The sequence below is a fragment of the Necator americanus genome, chromosome II (assembly GCF_031761385.1).
Source record: "Necator americanus strain Aroian chromosome II, whole genome shotgun sequence".
NCBI lineage: Eukaryota > Metazoa > Nematoda > Chromadorea > Rhabditida > Ancylostomatidae > Necator > Necator americanus.
In genome coordinates this window covers 8,879,263-8,890,526 of record NC_087372.1, presented here as the reverse complement: position 1 = coordinate 8,890,526, position 11,264 = coordinate 8,879,263, and the positions used below count along the sequence as shown (strand labels likewise).

General features: G+C 39.1%; 1 protein-coding gene across 2 annotated transcripts; it reads right to left on the bottom strand.

The window, feature by feature from the left end:
- Positions 1–222: 222 nt before the first annotated feature.
- On the bottom strand, positions 223–10,970 carry RB195_017222 (uncharacterized protein; the record flags this gene model as incomplete). Of its 2 annotated transcripts, XM_064184121.1 has the most annotated exons (13): positions 223–332; positions 3,459–3,548; positions 3,610–3,699; positions 7,563–7,738; positions 7,882–8,000; positions 8,860–8,919; positions 8,979–9,068; positions 9,408–9,505; positions 9,602–9,665; positions 9,711–9,908; positions 10,116–10,451; positions 10,736–10,899; positions 10,961–10,970. In XM_064184121.1, 13 exons carry the CDS (start codon positions 10,968–10,970, stop codon positions 223–225), a joined length of 1,605 nt encoding a protein of 534 aa, XP_064040001.1. The 2 variants fall into 2 exon arrangements, with proteins under 2 accessions (XP_064040001.1, XP_064040002.1); XM_064184120.1 differs by lacking the exon at positions 10,961–10,970 and having other exon boundaries at positions 9,602–9,908; positions 10,736–10,897.
- Positions 10,971–11,264: the final 294 nt, after the last annotated feature.

Here is an 11,264-nt window from a genome sequence, read left to right as displayed (position 1 = left end):
AACACACTATCATGAGCTAGGGCTACAGAGACATTTTTCCACGTGGGACCGTATCACAAACCCATCCGCACAAAATGCCTTATTTCTTCACACGTTTACATAACTGAATCATCGCAATGCTCGTAAACCTCACATATAACCACCATAAACGTGCGTTTCACGTCACGTCAACATTCGAAAAATGAATGAAACTCGTACAATCAACGCTTGACCACGCCCACCCTAAAATTTGACTATCTTTCTCGGCTTTTTCCGTTGTTCTTTGGGCTCCTCATCCGGGATATCGTCCGCATCCGCTGATGACATCGCTGACATCGCTTTGATTGTCACTTCTGCAAAGAAAAACATCTTATGAATGGAAAGTGGATTGTACGCAAAGGAAATCGTCGAGAACAAATTATGGCGATCTTGTGATCGAATTAAATCGCATTCCCGCCTTTCAAGAGTCTCAGTCCTCTTGGATCATTATTTACACACTTCTCAAGTGCACCTGATCAACAATAAGGGCAACAAGCTAACGGCCGAGCACCTTTAATCAATCCAATGCGGTGTGTAATTATCCGGGTTAAGTGAGGTCAGTCGAGGTAGAGGACGGTCCAAGAACACCCAATGTCCATGTTCTTCCCGGCAACAAAGAAACTTCTCAAATTCCGGTCAACGAACAAAGAGTCCAAGTTTATCCGACACCATCTGACATGCAAATGTGTGCTGTTCCTCACGCCTTGTGAATATAACTTCACAAACAGGGCCGATTAACTGCAGCTGTGCTGTATTTACTAACGTTCGTTACAGGACAAGTATGTTAAAAGTATCTTAAAGACTCGATTTTTTCTTTCCCGAATGAAAGATTCTAAGATTCTAAAGATTAAAAGTTCCAAGAGGGACAAAAACTTAAGAACAAAATCCCTAAATCCGTTGTCGAAAATGCGAAACTCAAAGGTGTCTGAATCTTTTCTGCATTTGCAGACTTTGAATTTGCGACACGTACATATTAAGGAATTGTCAATAATCCATAGTGATCTATTGAAATTGTTCATTAAAAAAATTTACCAGATACAAAAAAAAACCGACCAAGATACCCCCTCTCCCAGGAAAAAAATCCCGGAGTCAGGGAATAACTTTTAATGACTGCTTGATTCTTTAAAATACCAAAATAAAAATCACCATAATCAGTAGCTTTAGCAAACTGCTTAAACAACAAAAAGCTACCAATTTCAGGCACGTCACTTTTCATTCCATGCTCCAGGAAACATCTGTGATGATTTCGATCCTAATGAGTGAGTCACAAGGCATTTAGACACAGCTGCAACCGCGTTGATGAAATTTCAAGCAACAGCCGATCTGACCGTGTGCGCTGCTATTTAACCCAGTAATGAGCGAAAATACTGTAATGTACAAAACAAGCACATCAACCAAGAAGTACGGTTACAGAACCCACGAGAATTTCGATCCATGTTGCAGGCTGCCTGCGTGATCATGGACAAAATTATTGATTAACTGGCTGATGTACTGCAAACATCTATGAACACTTGCGATTTCTTTTTGAAATCACCATACGATGGTTGCGGGTGCAAACGAACATTTTACTTTACTTCTCTCGTGTTTGAAGGTGAACCAGTCTTTCAAGAGTTCCACCTTTACCGTAATTCTACTAATTTTCAAATTCTATTTCTTAGATATCTCATCATCTTTTACTACTCTACCGCAACTGGTACCTTGATGCAGGCGAACCGCCGTCAATTAACGGCAACTCTAACAAAAACGCAATAAAACAGCGCACACCACGTACTCGATCTTATCATTACCGATGACCTCGGCAGGTTCGCCACTGCCTGCTGATCCTTCTTACAATTTGGACGCGGCATTGACAATACATGTTAGATTAGGGATGCAGTAATCAAGAGTAGTCGAATCGGGTATAGACCATAAAATTCGCCTATTCATTCGGAGGAACACGAATCTTACCGCCGGGGGGTCATCGTGAGCGGATGAGTCATCCACGGCACGATGTCGTTGAGGGCCATGAATAGCGCCATGTTAGGCGTAACGCGATCATCATCGCGAAGATGGTGGCTAAACGTACGCAAAACACGAAAGATAAGGATGTGGAGGGACCCGCTCCACAGCACGTCAAATTATATGAGGGATTGCCCGCAATTGCAGACATCCTATTTATTTATTTATCTTTAAACTAATTTGTTTATTTATTCATTTACTACACTCAGGGAGTGCCAAAGAGAACAAAACAAATGCTTAACAAACAGTACCAAGGCAGAGGAGAAGGCAAGGGGTTAGTTAAGTGTTGAAAAAAAAAGAATATTAGAGGAAAATCCTTTTTGGATTCATCGACATCATTCAATAGTATCGGTATGCCTCTCGAATCAATTTTTCTTCAAATTTACGTAAAATATGATGTGAAGTACGTAAAATATGACGTGGAGACAAATACGTGAAAACACAAAAATGAAAACAACCATAACCTCAATAATCTTTGCAACTCTGAATGCAGAGTTTATTTCTCCTTCAATGGTTCATGGTCAAATCTCAACAGGAGCCATAATTCAATAAGAAGATTTAATTACATTCATATCTTTCGCCTTATTAGGATCTTGGATAACTACCATTTCTATCACTATTTCATATCCATACAGTAAAAAAAATGCAGAAGAAAATGAATGTAACATATATTGACTAGTTTCCTTCAAGTAGCGATTGTATTTGCATGTGCACTCTCTACATGCATGCATAAACACCACTACTCTAATTTTGCGCAACATTTACACACACCATAGAAGCGACAGTCTCTCAATACCCGAAGTATAAACACACAAAATGTCAACTTTGCACTCAGATTCGAGAAACTTGCAAAAACTTACTCTTTCGTAACTAAATAAACATTCATAGAAAAAGCGTTAGTTTCCCAGCAGAAATTACTTTCACTACTTTCTCGTCTACCTTCAAACTCTGTTTACATAGTCTCCTCTATATTCATCTGCTTGTTTACCTACGAAACTTGTTCAATAGAAGGCCCAATGACATGAGCAACTAAGAAAAAGTTCGTAACTCTCCGAGAAAAAACTAAAACTCGTAAGAGAATTCTTCTCGTACTTACTTTTAACAAACAATTATTGCCTCTTCCGGTATACATATCTCCAAAAACTCGCAAACACCCATCGTGGCAACATCGCTCGCTAACAAATTGCTGACAAATACGTGTAAACGACAAAAGTCAACTATAACCTCAATAATCTTTCAAAAAAAAAAAACAGAAAGAGCGCATATTTGGCAATCGTTTCAGCATTATAAAACTCCTTAAGACACTAATTACTGTACAGTAACAGGTTCCAGTCTAACCGATTGATGATTACCTCTACTCTACCTGGAAAGTATACCGTATACAAGCCATAAACACAGGTTTCGCCGCAGAAATCCACAAACACTCCACTGGATCAACTCACTTCGTTCATCCTTCTTTTGCTTTTGCGCTGCCAACTCGGGACAGTCGCGTTTCAGATGTTTCGTCGATCCGCATACATTGCAACCGCCACCTATGAAAGAAATCCGGACGTTCAACGGATAACATGTATGCTATGAGAAACGACCACCCACCGTCCGGATAGATCCCATTCGCGTTCTTCTCGCAATCTCTTGATAGATGGCCTTGTTGTCCGCAAACAAAACAGGTAGCGTAGGGAAATCCTAGAAAAAAAAAACAGAACAGCGTTGAGAGACGAAGAAAGTGGAAAGACATAACATGATGTTCTATGGGGGGATGTAAAAGGAATAAAACAAATATAAAAAGAAAGGGAAAAAGAGAAATCAGGCAACCGACTAAATAAATGGATGAGAATTGCTGAAGACCTAATAGACTGAAACTGTGCATCTTAAAATATTTCAGCATTGGGAATTTGAGAATGTCAATGCTTTATTTTCATGTGAATATTGCTGCTGTAATAAAAAAAAAAACTCACTAGCTTTCACTGTGCAAAAATTAAAAATGAGAAAAAAAGACCACAGTGAGGAAAAGGTGGGTCCCACTTTGAATGCAACTTCCTAGCATCATTACTGACCCATTTTATAAAGCAACCAATAGCGAAGATGCACAACGAATCACATTTAAGTGTCGCTTGAAAATGTACTTCTAATATAGACTGTTAAAAACTTCCTCATATTTTTGTCCATCCTTTTGTTTACTGGTGTTGTGAAGTAGTCGTAATATAGCGAATGAATGAATGAATGGTGGATGAATGAATTAATGAATGAATGAACGTGATTTTCCGACGGTTCTCTCCTTCAAACAGTCCCCCCTAATATGTAACAACAAACAATCCCAAAGAAAATCTTATCTCTAGAACATGTGGGTGTCCTCCATTCACGCTAGAAAAGAAGAAGATAATAACAAAATTCGCAAAAAGCCACACTGATCACGCATGGTCCAGAAGCCGTCTAGAACACTCCATTACATCCTTCAAAAATGTGATCCCATACTATATGTATTGATGTGTATTTACGTATGGTGTGAAATGTTAGTTTTCACCATTCTTCTTTTTGCGCATACTTCTTCTTCGAGCATCCCTTCACAGCCATTGTAGAACTGGACTCATACTACAGAACAGAGAGAGAGAGAGAGAGGGAGAGAGAGAGAGAGAGGGAGAGAGAGAGAGGAGGGGAAGGAAGAGGAAGAGGAAGAGAAGGAACATGGCGGGAGTAAGACGATCCTATGATTAAAAATAAAGCCTTGGCTTTTTCTACTTTTTTCAGCAATCTCCCTTTTGTCATTTAGCATAGATTGAAAAAAATATATATAAATTACCAAATATAGATGTATAGAGACATATTCATCCGACAGAGCAGTTTAGATGAGCTCGGTATGAAGAAAAGATGACCTCCTCCTTCCTAGAGTTTATCCAATTTCTTGAAAACAATTTTTTGAAACTTTAGAAGTTTTCCACATAAAATAAAACTAATCTTTGTTTAAGAGTGATGTCTATGTAAACGAGATTAGATCAGCAATTTCTATGCTGCTTATTTAGCATGACAATGTAATACATTATCCCACGAAGAACACACACAGAGCACGTGATCGTTGGGGACCTTTCAATTTTCGTTTCGTGACAACCGCAAACAGATCCGTGCCGAGATATATAAATATATCTTCTACAAAACAAAGAAAAAACAAATGAACATTCTTCTTTCCTTTGCAGAACCACCTTGCACTATCTGTTGATAAAACCACGATATGTTTGCTAGCCGCGATGACCTTGACGCAAGCCAAGTCACTTGCGCACTGAAACAACATCATTCCCTCATAGTGTCCTTTGCTCCGAACGGATACCCGATCTTAGAATCAGATAACCGCAATCACGGACCTCATTCGATCGACCAAAAGGTTCGGCAGCGATCAACCATCTGTAGCCATTCATGCACAACATATGTGACAGTCGTCTCCCTTATCGGGATGTGAAAGAAATTCCCAGGCTGCCAACAATGATTCAAGAAATAGAAAACACCTATCCAATCGATTGAAAGCAATATCAATAAGGAATTTGCTAAATTCATTGGAGCTGTTTGCTGGAAGGATCAACCTCTCTTCCTTGATATCCGTTGCTTTCATCGAGATAAGAAGTTTTAAATCCAACCTCAAAAATACTGAAACAGGATTCAAAAAAGAAAAGTAACTCCATAGATTCTGGTCTTTTAAAACCCCACATAACCTACCATAACATTTTCAAATCAGTTCAGGATCCAGTAACCAGTCTCATTTGTCTGATGTCAGTATTAAATGCGCAAAAAGCGACGTATAACCGCTAAGCGACCGCTGAAGAAATCCGACAGCGCCTCGTAAAACTGTTCATTTTGGGGGGTTGGAGAACAGGTTCCATGCGACTGCGCTAGCGCATTACATAATGTAGAATCGGATTAACGAAATCACTACGACAGTGACACCGGCTTCTAGCATGCGCAGCTAACGTCGGATAGATTTACAACCGGAATTGTTAAGATGCAAATGTTTTCAAACCAAGGGATCGTTACACGCTTATCTTGTAATATAACGCAAAAAGAGTTTTTCTTTCGAGCCTTTGCAAATCATTACAATCAACCTCAAACCAGAATTTTCCAGAAACCAGTCTCTAGATGAAAAATAATCACAAAAGATTGGGTTCAACATTTGTCTGAAGCTACTGTTGTGAATGATCGAAGCTCTAGACTAGGAAGATTCCTTGTCACTAGTTCCACGTCACTTTTTTTAGTGATCTTCGGGAAAAGTAAATTGCTGGGAATCACCGTCAAAAAATTTTAATCAATGATAAGTTAAAATTAACGTGACCCTTATTTTATTTATCTTTCGAGCCATGAACTGGAGCCATCTCTAATTCTAACCAGACATTGTAGGTTTTAGGTTAGAACTGGACTATGCTGAAGACCACAGGATCACCGAGGAGAGGGTAGCGTTATTGCAATTGTTCTTAAAGCCAACCAAACCAGAAAATGAACCTTGCAAATGACATCTCTAATGTTTCGCTGAACATTGATCAGATGCTATTCCTGGGCGAGAAACACGGTTTCGAATTCTTCGTCAAGTTGCTACTCTCTAATTTTGTAAGCCATAAACTCGACTAAAGGGTGAACAGCAAACGCGGGGTCGTTTCCTCTACCGCCTAGCAGGCCGCACCTCTACTACGAAGTGCGTCTGAAGCCAGGATGTGGAAAATATCTTATACTTCCAAGTGATGGAAGGTTTCTTACCTTCTTTTCACTATAAGAATATATAGTCGGGTCGAAACGACATGAAGCACGCACGCAACTGCGTACGCAGCTTCTTTCGAGTCGCTTCGGTGCAGCGTAGCGCCTAGGAATCTGGTGAGGCCCTTGCTTACACCACCCATCGCTGCAGTTTGGGACAGTCCCACCTCGGCTCCAACTGCTGTCTTCACCGCGCCGTTTCGAGCTCGTACGCAAATGCAGCGCAACTACACTCATAATTCATGCCCTTTTAACGCGACTATACATCTGTAAGATGCGACGTGGCGACTACGGACGAAAAATTGCAGAAAACCTTATAAAAAGGAACTGCGCTATACCTATACCGCTATATCGATCAATATCAATCGAAAATGAATTTCCAGTGGCAGCGATGACTGGTTGTTTTCTTCTATGTTTCGAGAACACTGCACATTTCCATGCAAAATGAATAAAATTCGGTCAGAGTTACCAGAAGAGAAATGATAGAAGTTTGTCCAGAACTTGTAGAAGAAACACACATCAAATTGACATTACAAAATCGTTCCCGTCAGATGAAAACCGATGTTTTCTCATCAATTCACATGGTCATGGCATCAAAACCTATTGTATATTAAATGCGAAAATGGTTGAACAGGTACGCTGGCAATCATGGTTAATAGAAGTGCAAAAAAAATGAGTGAAGAGAAATTGGAGAGGATGAATTCTCAAATGAGGTGATTCACGCTTATAATGTTGATGAGAAAACAGAAATGAAAAAAGTGAAGAGTCCTCAAGCAATAAGAACGCACTCAGTACTTCCATGAACCAGAATTCCTTACCTTTAATATTCTTTCTCGGACATTTGTATATATTATGCTCCGTAGAACCACATTTGAAGCAGATTCCATCGCCATGCATTCCGGACAAATTCCCGACAGCATGATCATCCTCACCACGACTGGGACAATCCGCTAAGACGTGACCTTGTTTACGACAATGGAAACATGCCTTATTGCTGGAAGAATAAATGACTCAACACTGAGAAAAAAACAGTAAAGCAATGAAGATAACAACGCAAAGGAATAGCAGTACTTAAAGAACAACTGCAGCAACAGCAAAAATACGACCAGTTGCAAAATAATACTGCGAAAAACTCACATCTGTTTCGTAATTTGTCGACCAATTCGACGTTTTTCCCGAATTTTCCATCGTTTTATGATTTCGCCAGCATCTGTACTTCTTATTTTGCCTTTTCGCACAAGATCAGTAACAGTTTTCTGAAAAAAGCAAATCATAGAGAAAATCATTTCAAAAAAAGTCCACAATGTTTAGAAGGTTGACTTAGGAAGGACTAAGAATTGAATGTTGTCAGCCAACAAAACCTCATTTGATTATGAACCTATCCTCATTGACGAAAATAATGTGACTTGTTAGGTTTGGGAGGGAAATTCAAGCGACTTCTACGCGAAGAACAATGAGTTTTATCAGAAAGAAACATATCGCGGAACAGACACTCACTTAATTTCTAAAGTCGGCGGAAAAACAGCTTTTGAGCAAGAATCTTCAAGTCTAGTAGAGTTTATTTTAAAGTGAAAGAGCACTGCTAATTGATACTATAAATTGCTGGGCACAGACAACGATGCATAGCTGGCGTTGTCTTTCGATACAATAGAAAAGATCCAGTTCATCATGTCAATAAGCTGCAACACGCTACACATCCGACCCTGAACGGGCTACGAAACTCTGCCTCTTCCGCCAAAGTTCTCGGTCCTCTCGCTAACAGATTGCCACTTCTTCAAACACTTGGACAACTTTATGGACAAGAAGTACCCCATGAACCAGGACCAGGTCGAAAATTCCTTTCACCATTTTGACGAGTTCAGAAGCCCTGACTTCTTTTGGTCAGCAATTAATTCACTTGTATCTCGTTAGCAAAAATGTGTTGAAAAAAATGGTTTTTATGTTTAATGATAAATCTACTCCGAGTTGAGAAAATTTGTTTATAAGATATTGGACAATGACCTGCAATAATTGTCGAACAGCTTAATAAATGGTCAAAAACTTCATCCAAACAGCAATAAACGATTTAAAAAGTAAAACAGAGGAAGATAAGAAATGCTAAATAACCAAAAATACCTTTAGTTCTTCTAATGTTCCTTCCATTTGAATAAGTTTCTCCATGTTTTCAGATTGCATCTAAACAAAAGTCAAGTGAGATTAATGTCACATTTTCTGGAAGAAAGCTAGAGTCATACCTTTCTACGCTTCTGTTGCCGCCACATTCTTAGCACAGCCATGAGTTCACCTTCCTCGATTTTTCCTTCTTGAATGATCATCTCACGCGCCTAAAACTCAAAGAATGAAGAAGGCTCAACGATTACCAAGCGTTCAAATCTTCTTGATGCATTTAATCAAGACATTCGAAAAAAAAACAGGAATCCAAATTGAATTACTACGGGGATGATATGGTCTTTTAACTGCAACCTAGCAGTTCTACAAAGGTACAACCAAATGGAAGGTTTATGATATAGCATGAATTTTTCTCTAAAAATCCACAAAATTCAATCACAAAAACTTCAGCTGATTTAAAAAAGCCAATATTCTCCATGGACATTCACACTCTTACTCGTTGCAGAGTACAGCAAGAAAAAAAAGAATAACATGACAGAGGTGATAAATTGTACCTCTCTTTCCTTTTTGACTGAAGCCAACCGCTCCAGCAACTCCTTGTACCTTTCCGAATTCTGCAGCTGTGAATTTGGAACCGAACTTGATTGTTGGTCTAGAGGACAAAAGTAAAGTAACGATGATAGTAATAATGAAATGAATGGTGAATCACATAAGAAAAGGAGACAATGTCATGTAATAGAAAGTTAACCTTCTCCAGAATCCTCTGGCTGTCTCGTGGAACCATTCATCATCATCATCGCCGTCGTCTTCCTCTTATTCATCTTCTTCTTTGTTTCAGCAGTATTTTTGTCGAGTACCTTCTTTTTTTCCTCCTGTTCTTGAACAACAACCTTCTTCATTTTCTTCTTTTTCTTCATCTCCTGTCCGAGTAATTCCGTGTTTTGTTCCTCGTTTACACCTTCCTCCTCTTCGACGGGTAATGACGGCTCAGAAGAGGACTGTGCAAGTTTCTTCGGAGAAATGTTAAGATTTGAATCACCGCTCTTTTTCACTTTCTGAAAAATAAAAGGAAATTAACAGCAAAAAATGCAGATGGTTCATAGTGTACATTTGTGTTATTTGTTTCTTATATACTAAGACCATACATATATGGATAACCTTTAAATATTAAATATGCATTAAATAAATAAATAAATAACACACAAGGTTCTAACAACAAAACCCAAATATGGAAAAAGGTCTTCACGAAAAAAAGAGCAAACCTTTTTCTTCTTTTTCTTCTTCTTAGTGCCCTCGCTGCTTTCAGCTACATTCTCAGTCTGAGCCTCAACTGCTCTCATCTCGACTAGTTGCTTCAAACCGTTCGTAGCAACCTCTTCTACAGCAGCTCCCGTCATCAATTTTTTCTTCAGTAATTCCTTCTTCTTCTTTTTTAGAGCCGTTGGAGTGGATGGTTGCTGGGACTCCGAAATCTTTTTCTTCTTGGGTACGATCAGATCTTCTAACGAAGCACATTCTTCAAGCTCACGAGCAGCTTTCCGCTTCAGTTTTTTCTTCGAAGATACCACGGTTTTCGGTTGAGGTTCCTTGGGTTCTTCCTGAAGAAAACAAAATAATTCCCAGAGAATAATTAGCTATAAGAGAATGAAGGAGGAAGGTATACATATGAAAACACCTTCTATCTAGTCTCAATCTCACTCAAATAAATTGTGATTACAGCTTGCTTTGCTGTATATGGCCAAATAGAGCAATGCGAAAAAGTTGGAACGATAAAGTTCTAGCAAACACTCGAAAAAAAAAAAAACTTGTTAGGGCTGTTTTATAGTCCCAAGAAAAAATCCAAATGTTCAAAATTGGTGCATTTGACACCGAACAAACTTACATTCGTCTTATCTCCATTACTATTTTCGTTTTCTCCCAAGATGTTCTTCTTCATATGAGCAGACTTTTTGGATAAAATATGTCCCGCTTTCACATTCTTCTCCTTATTCTTCCGCACATCAAACTCAAAATCCGGTTCAATCCCACTGTCTTCGACTGTCATACCTAAAATACGATCGATATCTAGGAGAATAAAATCTTTGCAACTAATAATCCAAAAAAAAACCTAGCCGCATAGATAAAACCACAAAAAATACTCGAAGAAAGTGGAAATCCGGGCGCCAGATTGAAGGATATCATCGCTGCATCGGCACTGGGTCTCGCGCAGATTTTGACGTCTTCAACTTCTGGGGCCTTGCCAAGTCTGACGTTACTTTTCTCTGGATGTCACTCATGAATAGTATATGTCCAGTTTCGGCAGGTGTTCTAGACTATTCTGGCTGCTGAGTGCCGCATTAGAATGCTGTTCTTCACCGTCAAATTTATTCTCGATCTCTATTTCATTGTATGGTCGTCATTTATTGTAGTGT